General features: G+C 36.9%; 1 protein-coding gene across 1 annotated transcript in view; it reads right to left on the bottom strand.

The window, feature by feature from the left end:
• LOC311279930 (CUB and sushi domain-containing protein 1) overlaps positions 1–19,434 on the bottom strand; it is a 682,447-nt gene that overhangs the window by 62,666 nt on the left and 600,347 nt on the right. Inside the window, exons 38-42 of the mRNA XM_084391753.1 lie at positions 13,146–13,264; positions 12,958–13,027; positions 12,726–12,842; positions 2,926–3,135; positions 1–180 (exon numbers count right to left, since the gene is read on the bottom strand). The exon at positions 1–180 is cut by the window's left edge and continues 9 nt beyond it. Coding sequence (XP_084247879.1) covers positions 1–180; positions 2,926–3,135; positions 12,726–12,842; positions 12,958–13,027; positions 13,146–13,264 — 696 coding nt within the window. The remainder of the gene's footprint in view (positions 181–2,925; positions 3,136–12,725; positions 12,843–12,957; positions 13,028–13,145; positions 13,265–19,434) is intronic.

Genomic DNA, 19,434 nt, shown 5'->3' with positions numbered 1-19,434 from the left:
GAGGAAAGGGTTGGTTCCACTTCCTGTTGATTCCGTGCTGGCATGTTAACACAGGGTGGCCCACCAACACATATCCAGGGAAGCATTCAAATGTTATCGATTGGCCTGCATTGAAATCACCGTTGATGATGTATCCATTGTGGAATGGATATGGGTCTTGACAGTTTTGTAATTCATATGCTAAAATAACAAAAAGAAAACAAAACAGAACAGAACATATGAATATCTGTATGTCTGGAAGTGGAAGTATGATATTTCCACCTTCATGTTGTTCCAAAACCCATCTTTTTTTAAACATAAAATAAGATGTTTATGCGTCATAGAAAAAAAAGAAAAAAAAAAGTAAATAAAATTGGTTTGGAACGATATGGAGGCGATTATGACAGAACTCTCAGTCTCATTGTTGGATGCATTTGTTTATTCCTTTATTTATTTACACTGATAAATAATAAAAAAAAAATTAGCGAAGTAAATACTACAGAAAAATCTAAAGTTATTTCTACATTGAATAAGTTAGTTCAGGCAAGAATAATAAAAAAAAAAAATATATATATATATTAGTACTTGAACTTAAAGCTCAAACTTAAAAATATATTTTACTTGGAATTGTTTGTTATGTTTACATGAATGATTCTTCAAGTAAATATCAAAGTTATAAAATTAAGTAACACCTGCTTAACTTCCTGATACGGGTGTTCACATCATGCACTGAGGTATTAATAAAAATGCGGTAGAATTTTTCACTGTTTTTTAAGTTGTATTTTCACTGTTTTGTTGTTGCTTTTGTCGTTAGGTTTAGTTCATTTTCTAAAACGAGTTCATTTTCTACTCAAACTGACCCATTCATACTCAAAAACTATCCATTAAATGTTACCGTTATTGTGTACAAAGTCTCTGTGTTCAGATGGGTACCTCATTACCTATATTGTGTAAATATGTTGTCTTATAGATTAATAAGTAGAAATTACTCAAACTCTGGTGACACTTTATTTTGATGGTCCAGTTTAGACATTCTACTAACTATTAGTAACTTTTCAACTACATGTCAACTAGCAGTCATTAGAGTATTCATAGACTGTCCGCTTAATATTGGCTAACACTTTATTTTGATGCGCCCCTAATAGACATTCTACTGACTATAAGTAACTGTAACTACATGTCAACTTATTCTACTTACCCGAAGCCTAACACCTAACCCTAACCAAACAGTCTACTAACCGTCAACTGCAGTCTACTAATATTTTAATAAGAGTTAGTTGTCATGTAGTCGACAATTTACTTATAGTTACTAGAATGTCTAAAAGTGGACCATCAAAATAAATTAACCCAAACTGACCAAGTTAAATTGACTTATTCGCTTTGTTAATTTTACATAACTTAGTTAAGTAGATTTTACTTAATTCCATACATGTAAATTTAAAATCTAAGTAAATTGTACTTATCGCTTTTTCTGCATATGCATTTGTAGGAGTTTCCTTTTCAGATGCAACATTTATGGGAGAAGAGATTTTAAATGAATCATGCAAGGTGATTTACTAAGGTTTGTACTCGTCAATTTACTGGTATTTGCGCCATTATTTTCCGCCCTAAAAAACAGCATGGGTATTTTGATGGTCCCTTTAGAACATTCTGATGACTACAAATAACTTGTCAACTAACTCATCATTAGAGTATTTGTAGGCTGTCTGCTTAATATCTTCAAACTCTTTATTGTGATGCTCCCCCAACTGACATTCTACTGACCATAAATAACTCTAATGAGAGTTAGTAGACATGTAGGAGCAACGTTACTTATATAGTCAACAGACTGTGTTGAAGGGACCATCAAAATAAAGTGAAATCAAAGCATGTCTTAAACCAGACGTTAATTTGCACTGCTCTTGGTAAATTGAGTTGGTCATTATGGAAATTATCCGGCTGCGTCTGTGTCCTTTAATTTACACGTCATCAGTAGATGCATCAATAGATGACAATTTGCACTAGCCCGCTAATTTGCCCTGTTTAGTAAATCTGGTCCATTATTTAGAGATATAGAGTGACAACTGATATGCATATTTTGCTCAATTTGGGCCTCTGAAAATTGAGGAGTTTTTGTCCTCCTCGAGTATGAGCTCCATATTCTTTATCATCATATTATGTGGCTCATAAAAACCTGATGTATCAAATATCGTACAAAACATAAAACATATATGCAATCTTTTATGCTAATTTAAATGTTAAGGGTTAAGATAGTGCTAATTTGATTAGTGCCCAAATTATAAAATTACAAAAATATTTTTTGATTTAATAAATTTCAAATTGGGAAACATTCATTAACAAGAATAAAATAATGTTTAAAGGAATTTATGACAAACATACAAGCAACATATACGTGCTCCTAATCTGAGTATCGTCACCTGTTCAGTGAAGAAGCAGAAAGCTTGTCAAACTAGCATACGTGCATCTCCAGACAGCATTTCAAGTGGAGTGCTTATGATCAACAGCTTTATAATCATATTATTTCATCCTGCATTATTGTTTGTGTATCAAAACATGGCATCAGTATTCCCCTCCGTCTGGCAGCACAGATCAAGGCTAAGCCTGGCTCTTTTCAACTCAGTCTAGAGTGGATAAGAAACAGAGAGAGACGAACTGTTTGACCTAAAAGTGAGGAGACCAGACAATGGTGAGTTATTTATATCGAGTGGAATCCAAGTGCACATCCAAATGCACCGTCTTATTGATTTTGAAATGCTTTCAAGACCCCAGCTGTCATAATGGAGTGTCCTCCCAGCGATCTCAAAGGAACTGAATCTTTAGATATTTCCAATGATCCTGGTAAAAGGCTGTCACTCCCACATGAAGGGCCAATACAAAATCAAGGACGGCCAATGTCTACAAGAGAAGAGAGTGCAGTATGCAAATTGAAGATGGAGTGTCACCCACCTTGATAAGTGAGTTTGAAGCCCTGTCTGTTTTCAGAGTGGTCGCTGTAGAAGTGGATGACGGTTTCGTGCGTGCTACTCAGCAGAGGGGGCGGCAGTTGGCTTCCACTGAACTGTCCAATCAGAGAGCTGCTGTGGTGCGGCCCGTTGCGAACCTCTAAAAAATCATGGTTATCTTCAGAGGTGAAGTTGAGAAATTGGATGTGTGCCCCTGTGGAGTGAGAGGTCACATGTTAGACTTTCACAGTGTCAAACAGGCTGTGCATTTTGTGCATAATTTACATAAGGAATGTCTTTAAAGTGACAGGCTTTCTTTAACCATTGACTCTGACAGGCCTGTACAGACCTGCTGTTTCTGCTGCTCTGAGACACTGTTAATTGGTGAACCGTTTTTCCCTCATGTTCATGTGTGCACAAAAAAAAAAAAAAAAAAAAAAAAAACTATTTATGTTTGCTCAGTAATTGGCTCCATGTGAACTGTGATATTGCTGGAAAACAGGAAGGAAACTAATATATTAGTAACAAACTGATCTTGATTCAACAGAAGACATTGCACTTGTCAGAATCTATGTGGCCATCATCTATAAAAAAAAAAATTAAAAAAAAATTATTTCGACTTATGAAATATTTATTATTTTAAAATATAAATAATTCAAATGAAAGAAATTTATTTTATGTTTATTTTTTTCAAAATGCGGACCAATTGTCTGATAGCACAAGTGAATCATTTAAGTATTAAAGGGTTAACACCCCAAAAATGAAAATTGTGTCATTATTTACTCACCCTCATGTCATTCCAAATTTTTAAGACTTTTGTTTATCTTCGAAACAAACATTTATATATTTTCTATGAAATTTGAACTTTGACACTTCAAAAAGTTCATAAATACAGTAAATGTAATCTATATGAATTAAACGGTTTCATCACAGTAAGTTTGATTAAGAGATGATTGCTTTACTGTATATAATGAACAGATTCAATTTAGGCTTTTTCGTAGTTCAAAAGTGCTTGTTTGACACACAAGAGCCAATAAGGTTTGTTATTGCAAGTAAAAAGATCACTTTTAATCTTCCCTTTGCCATATTTCATGTGCTCTATGTATGTGTTTATATATTAATAAACGATTAAATTAAATCAACCTCTTAGTGTCTCTTCAGAAGACTTGCAATCAATCAATTAAACTTGATTCATATGGATTGTGTATATTATGTCGTCATGAAATTATTTTTTTTGGTTGCATGGAGTATCAAGGTAATGAACTAACAGCTTATAAATTTGGAATGACCCCGTCTGGCTAGCGCACTTCCCATAATATTTACGCATCAGGTCAGTAGGCAGAGTTTGTGGCTGTTCGATCCCTTATGAGCCGGTCAAATGCGTTTTCAACTTCCTCTGGAAGTGGTAAAAAGCGGACAAATTTACTCAAGACCCTGTTTACACTGGTATTTAGCGTCATCCACTTGTGATATGATCGACCAAAATGCATCTTAAAGGATTAGTTCACTTTCAAATGAAAATTAGCTTATGATTTACTCAGCCTCAAGCCATCCTAGGTGTATATGGCTTTCTTCTTTCAGACGAATATAATCGGAGTTATATAAAAAAATATCCTGGCTCTTCCAAGTTTTATAATGGCAGTGGATTGCAACCGACAGATTGAAGCTCAAAACCGTGCATCCATCTGTCATAAACAAACTTCAGCCGGCTCCGAGGGGTTAATAACAGCCTTCTGAAGCAAAATGATGAGTTTGTAAGTTAATATACATATTTAAAACTTTATAAAGTAAAATAACTAGCTTCCGGCCAAATGAACATACAGATTCCACCTACGTCTAAAGCGCAACTTATGCGAATAATGCGACGTACTGCTGATTTTTATGCTACGCCATGATGCACTACGCTACTTCTGACGTTACAAGTTGCGTAAGTTGCGAATTAGGGGCAAGTAGACTTCATATGGCCGTTTGGCCAGAAGCTCGAATTTTACTTTGTAACATGTTAAATATGAATATTTTTCTAACACAAACTCATCGGTTTGCTTCAGAAGGCCTTTATTAACCCCTCGGAGCCACGTGAATTTCGTTTATGACAGATGGATGCACGTTTTTGAGCTTCAATCTGTCGGTTGCAATCCACTGCCATTATAAAACTTGGAAGAGCCAGGGTATTTTTTTTAATTTAACTCCAATTGTATTCGTCTGAAAGAAGAAAGTCATATACACCTAGAATGGCTTGAGGGTGAGAAAATCATGGGCTAATTTTCATTTGAAAGTGAACTAATCCTTTAACACCAGGTGTAACAGGGTCAAATTCTAGGCCGGCCCTGACTACACCAGCGCTGCATATTTCAGGTTCTATTGCTGTCAATGAAATTCATTGTGTAGCTCCAAGCCGCCAGAAAATAGCACAGTAAATACACCAGTGTCAAATTTTACAATTACGCACCATTAACTTCACCGCATCTTCAACAATTATTCAGTCTTTGTCTCCAACTAGATGATTTGAACTTAATATTTGCAACATAAAAGAAGATGGTTAGATAATACGACAACAAAAGTATCAAACAAGTCAGCCATTTTCACTGAAAGCATGTGTCGCTCCGAGACGCCTAGGGCAGCTCTTTTAAAGATTAGCTTTATTGTCATTCTGATGCGGTGCTATCCCCTAACTGCACTTAACTCTACCTATTCAGACTGTCCTAAAAGCTATAATCAGCACCCACAAAGCCATCTGTGTGTCTTATTCAAATGATTGTAGCCTGTTAACAGTGAAAGCTAATGCATTTTTGCTACACAGCACAAACATGATGGTTCTTGCTCTTGTTTGTGCAGTGGCTGCTTGATAAGGCAGAAAATTGCTTTTGGATATCTCAATGTTACATTGTTTTCTTCCAAGTTAGAGGGGGTCGGAGAAGAAATAGTTGTGCTCCAGGATAAGTGTGAATGGCTTCTTTTTTTTTTTCTTTTTTTTTAAATGACATGCAATTGCCTTGTTAACAGCTGGAATGGTTTCTTTGTTCTCAACTCATTTGAACTGTGAGGCGGGAGAGAGCAAATGGGCTACGACTAAATGACTTGCGTCGACTGCCAAAGTCTCAAACAACATCTTAAAATTTCAGATAAATGAAACCAAATAACACTCTTGTGTCAAGTGTCAGAACATCAGATAGAAAGGAAGCATTACTTTGTGTCTGTCGGTATTCAGCAAGATGCTATCTGCTTTTTGGGTAAATACCAGATGCATGAGTCTACTCATGCAATTAGTCTGCTTAGTCAATCGGTGTCATTAATGAAACACGATTGAATTTCTATGTGAAACGTTCAGGAAATCACTCTTGCGCAATTGTCACATTCAATTCAATGCTTTTGTTTTGTTCTCGCAGACTAAACAAACTCATGAACACTGTCAAAATAAATTGTGTGGGTTCAAACAAGAGCTAGCTTTACTCAAATATTGACATTTTAACTATTATTTCCTGAAAAAAAACAAAGACGATGTAAGACTAAAATACTATGTAGGCTCTATTAAATGATTTCTCAAAAAACATTAAAAAAAATAAATTAACAGTTGACCATGATTTACTCAGCCTCAAGCCATCATCCTAGGTGTATATGGCTTTCTTCTTTCAGACGAATATAATCGGAGTTATATAAAAAAATACCCTGGCTCTTCCAAGTTTTATAATGGAAGTGGACTGCAACCAACAGATTGAAGCTCAAAAACGTGCATCCATCTGTCATAAACAAACTTCACCCGGCTCCGAGGGGTTAATAACAGCCTTGTTCTGTTATTACCTTTAAAATAAACAAAGCAATTAGCCAAAATCAGATTTTCTTGATGGAGAAAAAAATGTGCCGATTTTGCAGCCCTCATGCTACTGAAATACGTAAAGTCAACATGATCTTGTGTCCCCTACATAGGATAAGATTTTGAAGATTGGATGGATGGATTAAAGGCAGGGTAGGTGATTTGTTCAAGGAACATTTTTTGTTATGCTGGTTGAAAGCCTTTTCTGCCTTCTCCTGATAGCAATTACTAAGCTAAGTGGTCTAAATGTATTTATATATATCTTGTCTGTGGAAGGCGTAGGACCATTAAATGTTGGTCCAATCAATGCATTGCTCAAACATGAATTGGGGCTCAGGTCAGGAAGCAGACAGACTGGCTAAACCAACCGTCTGCCAGCTGTCTCACGTCACCAAGGTCAGATAAATCCCATCACATAGAGACTCTTTCACCTAGATATCATCATAGAGAGACTGTGTCTGTTCCCCGAATTAGGACATACAAAAAACGTCCAAACCCATCTAAGGGTAAAAATGTAATTGATGTTCAACACATAAAAAACAGATATAATACAAATGAGCAAATGATAAAGCTTGGGTTGCTGAATATTCGATCCCTTACTTCAAAAGCACTTATAGTTAATGATATTATTACAGACTATAACCTGGATGTGCTGTGTTTGACAGAAACCTGGCTAAAACCAAACGATGACATGACTTTAAATGAGTCCACCCCCCAAGAATACGGTTATAAACATGAACCTCGTCTGAAAGGCAAAGGGGGAGGTGTTGCTGTAATTTATAGTAATATTTTCAAAATTACTAAGAAGTCTAATTTCAAATATAATTATTTTGAAGTGTTGGTGCTTAATGTAACAATAAATAGAGTAAACGATAAATCACGTTTGAGATGACTCAAACGTGTCATCTACTGTATACAGGCCACCATACAGACTTTATCAAAGAATTTGCTGACTTTCCATCAGAGATAGTACTGGCTGCAGATAAAGTCCTAATTGTTGGTGATTTTTACATGTAGATAACGAAAAAGATGCTTTGGGATTGGCATTTAAAAACATTCTGAACTCTATTGGAGTTAGACAACACGTGTCAGGACCCACTCATTGTCGTAATCATACTCTAGATCTAATATTATCACATGGAATAGATGTTGATGCCGTTGAAATTCTGCAGCAGAGCGATGACATCTCAGATCATTATCTAGTCTCTTGTAAACTTAATTTAGCCAAGGCTGCAAAGCCGACTCCATGTTACAAATCTGTTAGACCTATCACTTCTGCCACTAAAGATTGCTTTATTAATAATCTTCCTGATCAGTTTCATCATCTCAGCATCCCAGATAGCTTAGAAGAACTCAATATTGCGACATAAACTTTTAACTCTCTCTTTTCCAGCACTTTAGGCACAGTTGCTCCTTTGCACTTAAAGAAGATTAAAGAAAATAGTCCAACGCCATGGTACAACGAGCACACTCGGGCCTTAAGAGAGCAGCCAGAAAAATGAAGCGCAACTGGAAGAAAACAAAACTAGAGGTATTTCGCATTTCATGGAAGGAGAGCTTGATTGCATACAGAGAGGCCTTAAAAACAGCTAGATCTGCTTATTTTGTAACCCTATTAGAAGAAAATAAACAAAACCCTGGGTATTTATTTAAAACAGTAGCTAAACTAATGAAAAATAAAGCTTCAAGCGCAGACGTTTCCAAGCAAGACAGCAGTAATGACTTTATGAACTTCTTCACTTATAAGATTGATAATATCAGGGAGAAAATTATAACTATGCAACGTCTACTACAGTATCACATCAGGAAGTGCATTGCAGTCTCCCTAAGGAAAAATTTTATTCATTCATTGCTATAGGAGAGGAAGAATTTTTTTAACTAGTTAAATCATCTAAATTGAACACATGTATATTAGACCCTATACCGACTGAGCTACTGAAAGAGATGCTTCCAGAGTTCATAGATCCTCTTCTTAATATCATTAATTCATCTTTGTCATTAGGATACGTACCAAAAACTTTTAAGCTGGCTATAATTAAAGCACTTGTTAAAAAAACGCAACTTGATCGTACAGAATTAGTCAATTACAGGCCGATCTCGAATCTACCTTTTCTGTCAAAGATACTAGAAAAGGCAGTATCTTCACAACTATGTTCCTTTTTAGAAAGAAATGATATCTGCGAGGAATTACAGTCAGGATTTAGACCATACCATAGTACTGAGACAGCTCTCATTAGAGTCACAAATGATTTGCTCTTATCATCCGATCGTGGTTGTATCTCTCTATTAGTGCTACTTGCAGCATTTGACACTATCGACCACAACATTCTTTAAAATAGACTCGAAATTATGTTGGCATTAGTGGAATTGCATTAGCATGGTTTAAATCATACTTATCTGACCGTTATCAGTTTGTAGCAGTAAATGAAGAGATGTCTCATTGATCACAAGTTCAGTATGGCGTCCCACAAGGCTCAGTACTAGGACCATTGCTGTTCACTCTGTACATGCTACCCTTGGGAGATATCATTAGGAAGCATGGAGTTAGTTTTCACTGTTATGCTGATGATACTCAGCTCTATATTTCTTCATGCCCTGATGAAACTTACCAATTCACAAAATTAACTGAATGCATAGCTGATCTAAAAAACTGGATGACTAGCAACTTCCTATTACTTAATTCTGAAAAAAAAAAACAGAGATTCTAATTATTGTACAAAAAAACTTCCTCACGTAATAACCTAGAATACTGTCTAACACTTGATGGCTGCTCTGTCAAGTCTTCATCGTCGGTTAGGAACCTGGGTGTGCTCTTTGATACCAATCTTTCATTTGAAAGTCACATCTCTAGTATCTGTAAAACCACATTGTTCCATCTTTAAAAAAATCTAAATTACGCCATATGCTCTCATTGACAAATGCAGAACAATTAGTTCATGCGTTCATGACATCAAGGCTAGATTATTGTAATGCTCTTGTGGGTGGTTGCCCTGCACACTTAATAAATAAACTACAGTTGGTCCAAAACGCAGCAGATAGAGTTCTTACTAAAACCAGGAAGTATTACCATATTAGCCCGGTTCTATCAACACTGCATTGGCTCCCTACTAAACATCGCACTTACTTACAAAGCACTAAATGGTTTAGCTCCACAGTACTTGAGCGAGCTCTTAACGCATTATAGTCCTTTACGTCTATTGCGATCTCAAAATTCCGGCCAGTTGATAATACCTAGAATCTCAAAATCGACTGCTGGTGGTAGATCCTTTTCCTATTTAGCACCAAAACTTTGGAACAGTCTTCCTAACATTGTCCGGGAAGCAGACACACTCTGTCAGTTCAAAGCTAGACTAAAAACACATCTCTTTGATCTAGCACATTATAGACTTCTATAATTCAATGTTAGACTGCATAGATTAGGTCAGCCGGAACCGGAAACAGTCCCAATAAATCCTGATGTACTCGTTACATCATAAGAAGAATGGCGTCTACGCTAATATTAGTCTCTCTGTTTATCCTGAGGTTTACCCCAGTCCGCCGGATCCAGGCCGTATCCAGATCAGATGGTGAACCTGCACCTGGACCCATCCATGACGCATCCCTTAAGTGCCAGCCTCATCAGCCTTGTGAAGGCCTCATCGACACAACAGCCATCGGCACTGATCCTCAACAAACTCGTCTCCATCCCAGCGTGATGACTCCGACCTCCAACCAGATGGAACTGGATAAATATTCTGAATGTTCTGATCCAATCTGACTTCTGACCTGTAATGCTGCCTGGATCATAATCATACACTGTCCGCTCGTTGGCCAGAGGAGAACTGGCCCCTGACTGAGCCTGGATTCTCCCAAGGTTTTTTCTCCATTCTGTCAACTGATGGAGTTTTGGTTCCTTGCCACTGTTGCCTTGGCTTTTGGCTTGCTTAGTCGTGGACATTAAATATTCAACAATATTATTGATCTGCCTTACTTAAGGTGGACGATGACGCAATTTTCTTCTAGAAACAAACTTTGTTGTATTATTTTCATGTTATCACTGTGAAGCTGCTTTGATGCAATTTCTATTGTAAAAAGCGCTATATAAATAAAAGTGACTTGACGACTTCGGTCCGATGTCCTACCTGCCTGCCAACGTATGTATTTTCACACCTCCACGCACCCTACTCGTGCAGACATCACACGTCATGAGCACGTTTCATGCTATGCAGGGTTAGACGTCAGTCACAGAGCACCACAACCAAAACAGCAGCCACCTTTTACAGTTCCTCCTGAACCAAAACATCCAGCTTATGCTGTGTTCATGCCATAACTACTGTAATTTGGAAGAGATGGAGACGTTATACTCTGAGTTTGTGTCTCAAATTTATGCGTTTCAAATGGCCAAAATGGACCTGCAGCAGTCAGGTGGTACAGGTCAGTGCTCTTTAAGTTGTTTATGTGCATTCATTTTTGTTTGCTCTTTGCTGTACATGTGTTTTGAAGGAGGCATGGCTTTGGAGAGAACTCTGAAGGTTTGCTATTGCTAGCCTCTCCGAAAATTACCTACCCCACCTTTAACCTGTTAAGCTGCAACCCCACTTTTGAAAAATCCCCAGAAATGACATACCCAAACTGAAACACATACAGTTCATGAACCCTTTGTACAAAAAGCACAAGTATGATCTCATTTGAAAGCTGACACCTGGCAGTTTATTGTAAATGTAGAATTAATTATTGTCATAATGAAAAAAATTGTTATAAATAGCTTCAAAGTTTTGTAAAGTTATTAGAAATAATTTTTTATGAAACATCCTCATGAAAATAAAATTGAAGTTGGCACTGGAGCAATCTAGAAATGCACTATAGCTAAAGCCACATGTCTAAACATTTTATGTTTAAAATCTGAAGATAATAAGTCCAAAACTCTGGATTTAGTTCAATGTTTTTCAAGACCATGTCAAATGACTTTATTTTTAACGTCCTGGAATGTCACATGATCATGGCTCTTCTTCATGTTCCATATATGGACTATTATTGTGCATGTAGCGCCCTCAGGCTGTTGGTATGAATTAAAAACACAGTAAATCAGAGTACCAAATGCTCATAAAGATTACATCGACGCATTTGGGTATAAATTCAATAAATATTATTCCTGTCTATAGAAATATGATGTAAATCTATGAGAATCTATCAATATTTCTCCAAATCTGCACATTTTTTAGCTAAAGCCCTGAGGCACGTTGTTTTGTGTATCGCTGTCATGACGACAGCACGGAGTTTTTTATGAATGAAACCGGCTGACGCGCATAATTCATATTAAAGGTATCAACTCATTTTTTCATTTCATAACTCCTGACACAAATTAAGACATAACTGTCACTATGAGTTTCTCAGAATACAATAGTGGTCAAATACTGAAACTTGAGTATTATATCTTTTTAATGATGTATAGTTTGTCAAGGTATAACATTAAATCTGATAGTAATTTTGAATTAAATAAATAAATAACGCTTCAGTGCGCCGACGCACTGGCAACGCTTAACAGGTTAAATGCTGTTTTCAATTCATGTTACCTACTGGTAGTGAAACAAGACAAAAGTCGAGCATAATTTGATTTTGTCCACTGAAATTGTCCGGATCAAGAAATGTTGGCATTATATACAAAAAAGTTGAAAAAAAAAAGATAAGCTGTGATTTCATCTGAAAATTAAACTTGCATCTGAAGTGGAGGTCTTTTTTTTTTTTACATTTTAATGAAGAATTGTGACTATTTAATGTTTATAATTTGTTCACAACATGACCAGGAAAGTCCATTCAGAAAATATATATGGCCAATTTCAATTTCATGTAGACTTTTAAGTCAGTAATTTCACTAAATAAGTTAGTTTCCCCTCAATGCTGGTCATAATGTACCGGCACACTGCAGTGTACAAGATGAAGAGGACAAAACTTCTTGAGAGAAACTGTTTTAAGTTGTAATCTCCTGATTCAGTAGCAGCTCTCGACGCACTCACCGTATCCAATGGGAAGCACGATTCTCCAGGTGCAGTCCAAGTTTCCAGGGTAGTTCCCAGGGAAACCCGGGCTCAGGACCACGTTGCTCATATCGTACAGACTCCCGCCGCACTTCGCTAGAAAACACAAGGAGGCATAAAAGAGAATGCCAAAGGTGTTTGAAAATGAAAAACTATGTAACAGTCGTGTGGCTAAGAAAATGTGCCATCTGATTAGAATGGAAAGACATACCAATACAGAGTGGAGGGGGGTAATTCCAGCGACGCACGGTTCCTGGCATACACGTTATGTGAGAATGTCCCTGGAAAGCAAGAGGTCACGTGATACCCTTTTCTACCACATGATTGCTCTTTTGTACCTGTGTGCAAATTAGGCATACTGTATGTGTGTGTCAGGGATGTGGAAAATCAGCACCATACCTGAAGCACATATCCTGGCTCACAGCTGAATGACACAACCTCATTCACCATGTACCTGTCGCCATTCTTAATGCCATTGGCTGGGATCACGGGTTCTGGGCAGGTTGTCAGTCCCACAGCTAAATGGATCAGAGAAGGCATTGAGATACAGAATCAGCATATTATACCATAACTCTCAAAAACAGATACAGTTATAGTGTCAGGTTTTCCCAATCATTTGAACGCATATGCTCATTGTAGTTTTATGCTGTCTTTTATCCACTCGATTTCAGTGCGTAAATTCAGTACCATAATAGACTGTGCAAGATGTTGCCATGGCAACGGCTGTGGTGTGGTTCATGAGAGCGTGCTTTCTGCATTTCTCTTGTTGAGATATGCCACACGACGGGTGGCTTTGTCACAGTGGTGAGCTTTTTTTCTGTATTTTTGCACTCACGAGTGTTCGTTTGTGATAAAGTTACACTGTAGAAATATGTCTACAAACAAAAGAACATGAAAAGAGAAAATTGCTTTTGTGATCTTTGATGGTCACTACAACTCAATTATAATAATACATTAATAATAATACATTAAGAAGTCAATTAGTTCTGAATGCAAGATGATGTTTCATGGTCATCGTGCACCATTTCTCACGTGTTTTACTGTGGGCGAGTGTTATTTTAGTATCAGTCAGATACTATTATAGTTTTTATTAATATTTTTATATTCGCATTTTAACTTTATTGATTTTTGTCTTTTTTTTTTAAGAATATGTTTATATAGGTTTTTTCGTCAGTTTTAGTTATTTTAGTACATCAAGTTAAAGTCAAGTCAAGTCAAGTCATCTTCATTTATATAGCGCTATAACAATGTAGGTTGTTTCAAAGCAGCTTTACAGAGATAAGCGTACAATTTAAGGTAACAGAGATTGTTTTGGCTTTATCATCTTCATTAAAGAAGATGATAAAGATGATCATTTGTTATTAAATTAGGGGCCGCTAAGACGACACCATTCTCTCTGCACAGACTTTAAACGCGAACCTGTGATAAACTAAATAAAAATGAGAAATTTTGCCCTGATAACTAGCCGAAATAAAATATACACCGTTTAATCTTTTATTTTAAGGAACAAAACTTTTTATTTTTATTTTTATGGTTTTAGTTAACTACAATGACCCTGCTGTGGGGTCTCTCAGAGGATGTACCATGAAACTGGGCAGGGAAAGAGCTTATGTTCTGAGAGCTGAGCCAAAGATGACAGCTCAAAGCTGATGGCAATGTAGCAAATTGGTGCGGTTTGCCAAGGCCCTCTCTTTCTCACTCCATTTCATCTTTATTCATAGCCCTCCAGTACATCAGAGTTAACATGATTCTTAAATTTTCAACAAAGCTAATGTTGCAGCATATATTAATCTGAGTGGTGTGGCCCTCTGAAATGAAAAGGCAAAGTCCCACTCAGTGTCACCATTATGTTCAGTTTGTTTAGTTATCATGGACTTTTAGTTTGCATTCAGTAGTTTCTATCTCCCTTTGTTCATTTTCCCACCACTCCTTGTTTGGAAAATATAAATTTTCTATAAATAGTATTTTCACTTCACATCAGTGTGGATGTGCAGAACAAGCTTTACTGACTGCAGAAATTACTGTGGGTTTTATCTTCTTCCTTTTTTTTCTTTTTATTTTTTTGGTAAAAAACAGAAAATATGAAGAAAAAAAAAAGAAGAAAAAAAAACTTCACAATAAACATTAAGGTCTTTCAAAATTTGTATTTATGTATTGTAAGTAAACTAAACTAAACATTGATTAACAAAATGTTTTTAGATTTCATCTTAAGTGAAAATTCTACTTTCATATTATTGCTAATTTAGCTTATGTTTATGATGAGATCAAAATGTAAAAAGCCAAAAAAGTGTTTAATTATATTTTATGATTATTATTTTATCTAATTATTCTTTTTGTATGAATGTCTTTGAGAAAATATATAGATAGATATTTTATTAATATTAAGGTTAATAGTTGATTAATATTCAATATTAATATTATATTAAACCAAACCATAAATACAATTTGAGAAAAGCTGTAACAAGTTAGAGTACTTTTTTAGTTGGCCAAAAGTATCAAATAATAATAATAATAATAATAATAACAATAATAATACAGCAACAAGAATAATTTGTGTATTTTTTGTTTGTTACTACTAACCGTTGGTCGGCTTTTATTATGAATCGTTTATTCAGACTATTAGTCATTACATCCCTCAATAAAAATTGCAAATGTCACCATTAAAGGTGCGCCTTAATTAAACTGAGAGGTCTCAGTGGTCGCTAAAAATTAGTTTACTCCCAGATCATTATTTTTAAGTAATTTCATTTTCAATTGGTTTCAGTGGTTGAGTTGTAATTACCAGTTCGACCCATTCAGGTTGATTTACAGACTGGTTTTTCACATGATATTCACGGAAATTATTGGATACTATATCCTTGACAGAGTCATCAGCCGACAGCCAATCGTAGTTCAATTGAAGCTTTAATTTCTTCTCCTGTGACTTTCACCTGTATTGTGCTACCCAACATCTACATTCATGCTTCCAAAGCTCAGTGAGAATGTGATGACCTTAAATGAAAAAAAGATGATTTTACATCTGCTGGTGTCGCTGTTGGATAGTGTTATTTAAAATGACTAATTTACACATTGTTTCATGCATATTTCTGTTGCTTTATCTCTGTACAGTTATTTTCTCATCCGTTTTTGGAGGAAATGCTTGACAGCTTGCTCCGCAGAAATAAAACATGTCCCTGATTAATCCACTGGAACACATTCAGTAAAAGAAGAAAGGGCAGGAAAGGAGGGAAATAGTGATAAAGAGAGTAAGAAAAAGAAAAGAAGAGAGAAGCTAATCTGAGCTCACCCCAGGGTCAAAATGCCCCATCTCATAAAACTTCACATTGCACTTATCTGTTTACTAACCAGAGAGATGCAGATAAGGTATTAACTGTATTTACTGAGGCTGCTTACACTGTAAAGGCAGTTACAGTTGTTAATGCTGTTTTTGATGGAGTTTAATTAGTTAGGCTTTACAAAATCAACATACTGTTATTTAAGCTTTTTTGAGACCAAAATGTCCTCTAAAGGTCCTTGCACACTGAGTCCGAAATTTTCATATGCGTTTTCGTATTCTTCATTCGGTGGCAGTGAATTGTCAAAACACCTCTCAAAATGTTTGCTAGGGATGCGAAAAACGCAGAAAATCGAACCCGATACATATTTTTTTATAACGGACGAAATTTTCGGAAGCAGTGTGTAAACTTGATTGACACATATTTATTTTTTAAAGTGCGAAAAGTCTGGACGAGAATTGTGTGGGACCTTAACTCCTAGCACTTTCATATTATCAAATGTTCTATCAACTATCTATTTTGTGACTAGTCACATACAACTATTCTGCAACCATTGCGCCCTAAACTGCCCTTTCACAGACGAGAGAAAGAAACATGGATAAATTGGGCTGTCCCACTGGGAACACTGCCCTTAGAAATGGACAAATGGGACATGCAGAAAGTGAATTGGTATGGTGGTTTATGAGGCTTGGTTTGAGCATACTAAAGGTCACAGTGTGAAAGGCTTGAACACACACAGAAACACACACACACACGTGGCTTTGTCTCTAAAATTCAATACAACAGCAAATTTTCTCATGTGACATTGCTAAAATATTTTCCATAAATTAAAACATGTGTAATAGCTATATGGCTTATATAATAACTGTTACAATAACTTTGGTTAGTGTATTGATAGAGTTTAGAAAATGGAATGAGATGTTGTATGCATGTGGGACACAGATTAAAATACAATTTTGGCAATTAAAAGTAGGTAATAAAAAAACGTCTCGGTTACTAATGTAACCCTCGTTCCCTGAAGGCGGGAACGGGAGACGTAACGTCGACATGACAACGTAATTGAGATCACTTCAGGGAGCCCTATCAACTTCGAGTGTCTACAGAATGAGCCAATGAACGTTGGCGAGCGTGAATCGCGTCACGTGCCCCGCCCCGCAGGTATAAACAGGAAGCGGGCGCACGCACACATTGTTTTTCGCTGAGGAGCCGAGATCGTGACGGCCATACAGTGATGGTCAGCAACGATGGCGACGGGACGTTACATCTCCCGTTCCCTCCGTCAGGGAACGAGGGTTACATTAGTAACCGAGACGTTCCCTATCAGTCGCTCACGTTCGACGAGAATGGGGAGGTTACACCAGACAGTGACGGCAGAGCGGACTCTGCCAAGGGAAGGACACAGGCTCACTGCAGGGAGCTGGTCATGGAAGAATGCGCATATGGGATCGCCACAGGGATCACCACATACGGAACCCAGCCTAGCACAAGTTACACAAGCATACGAGCACTAGGCCTGGCGTCGGACGCTCCGCAACGTCCAACTGCCGAAGGGGTACGGAGGAACTCTACAGGGTTCGCCTGAGTGGGGAACTCGACTGGAGCAAAAAAGCACACGTATCCGTTCCATGTGGAGGGGAGTGGCGCAGCAAGCCGACACTAGAGCGGGAACTTCGGTGTTACCGGCTGGTTGAAGCGAGCACACAGGAAGAAAACGGCTCAACACATAGGCTATAAATGTCAATGCAACCAGGAGTACTGTCTTACAGGACAGAATTTTTAATTCAGCTGATTGCAAAGGCTCAAAGGCTGGTCTCTGAAGTGCCGAAAGGACCAGAGACAAATCCCAAGAGGGTATAGAGAGTGAGCGAGGCGCATTTAGTCTCCTCGCCCCCCTCAGGAACCTGACGATCAGGTCAGGCTTTCCCAGCGACCTACCTTCAACTGCGTAGTGATGTGCGGCGATAGCGGCAACATACACTTTAAGGCTGGAGGGAGAAAGCCTTCGCTCCAACCCATCTTGCAGGAAGGAAAGCACAGCTCTGATCGAGCAAGTTCGGGGGTTCTCCTCATGAGAAGAACACCACTCAATGAACAGATTCCACTTCAACGCATAGAGGAGCCTCGTAGAGGGGGCTCTAGCGGAAGTGATGGTGTCAACTACCGCTTGGGGTAGGTCACCTAGAACCTCCGCGTCCCGTCCAGGGACCAGACATGGAGTTTCCAGAGGTCTGGACGCTACAGTACATAAACGAAAACTGTGGTCACTGTATTAAACGACACGCCAAGAACGGCTTAGAAAAGTGAATACAATTATATAAATAATATGCATGCATTTGCGAGTGTCCAAATAATAGAAAAACAAAACACCAACAAAAAAACAAACACTAGATACATAAACTTATAAGTTTAACAGTTATATTTTAGTCCTGAATCTTAAGCTGTAAATGTAATTATTCACAGCTGTCTATACAAAACTGATAACCGTCATCTGCTAAATTCATTTAATATTTTAGCATATTATCTGAGAACAGCAAAGGGTCTAAGCTGTCGCCTTATTGATTGTTAAACACCCATTCCTGCTGTTCTGTTAATAAGAAAATTATCAATTTCTTTGAAAGGAAAACTTTAATTATGTCAAAACATTCAGTATTTGCATATTGCACTTGCTTTGATATTTTGTTATCTATTGCAATGGTTTTCAAGCCTGGTCGTGGGGATCCACTGCCAGTGTTATTGTAGTATCATTAATATACTATTATTTTACTATTTTACTATTATACTATTATTTCATTATGTTTGTGTTATTTTTTTTTAATTAGATTTTATTTTAATATTTCATTTTAATTTTTTGTTAAAGTTTTAGTAATTGTGTCAAGTATTTGTGTCATTATAGTTTCTTTTTTAATTAAGTAGTTACTTTAGTACTTCAACTTAAACTAAATGAAAAATGTTGCCTTGGCAACTTTCTGAAAACAAGTTTTTGTTACATATTTTATTTAATGTTAAAGTTTAGTAAATTTCAAAAATTGAAAATTGTGTTAGTTTAAGTTTTACTCTATTATAACAACCCTGCCCACATCACTGCACATTTTGTATGTTTCTCTTATCTGACACATTGGCTGTGTTCTAAATCGCCCCCTACACCCTTAATTAAGGCACCATTTGAGGGGACAGCCATTTATAGTGGTGTCCGAAGCCATAGTGGACGTTATCAAGTGCACTCCTAATCCCACTCCTAATCCCACATTGTAAAAATATTTTTAAAAGATTTATATAAAACAATAATTGGAGTACATTCTACAACAAAATACTATTTCAGTATTTCTACTGAAAATCTCACGTTTAATTCAATATGTGACTTGAAGTGAAAATTGTTTCAAAGCAAATACTACACCAATTTTTGGGGGGTTGAA

This window comes from Rutilus rutilus (genome assembly GCF_951802725.1).
Source record: "Rutilus rutilus genome assembly, chromosome: 20".
Classification (NCBI taxonomy): Eukaryota; Metazoa; Chordata; class Actinopteri; order Cypriniformes; family Leuciscidae; genus Rutilus; species Rutilus rutilus.
Note: the sequence above shows the minus strand (reverse complement) of the source record. Positions and strands in the feature narration are given on the sequence as shown.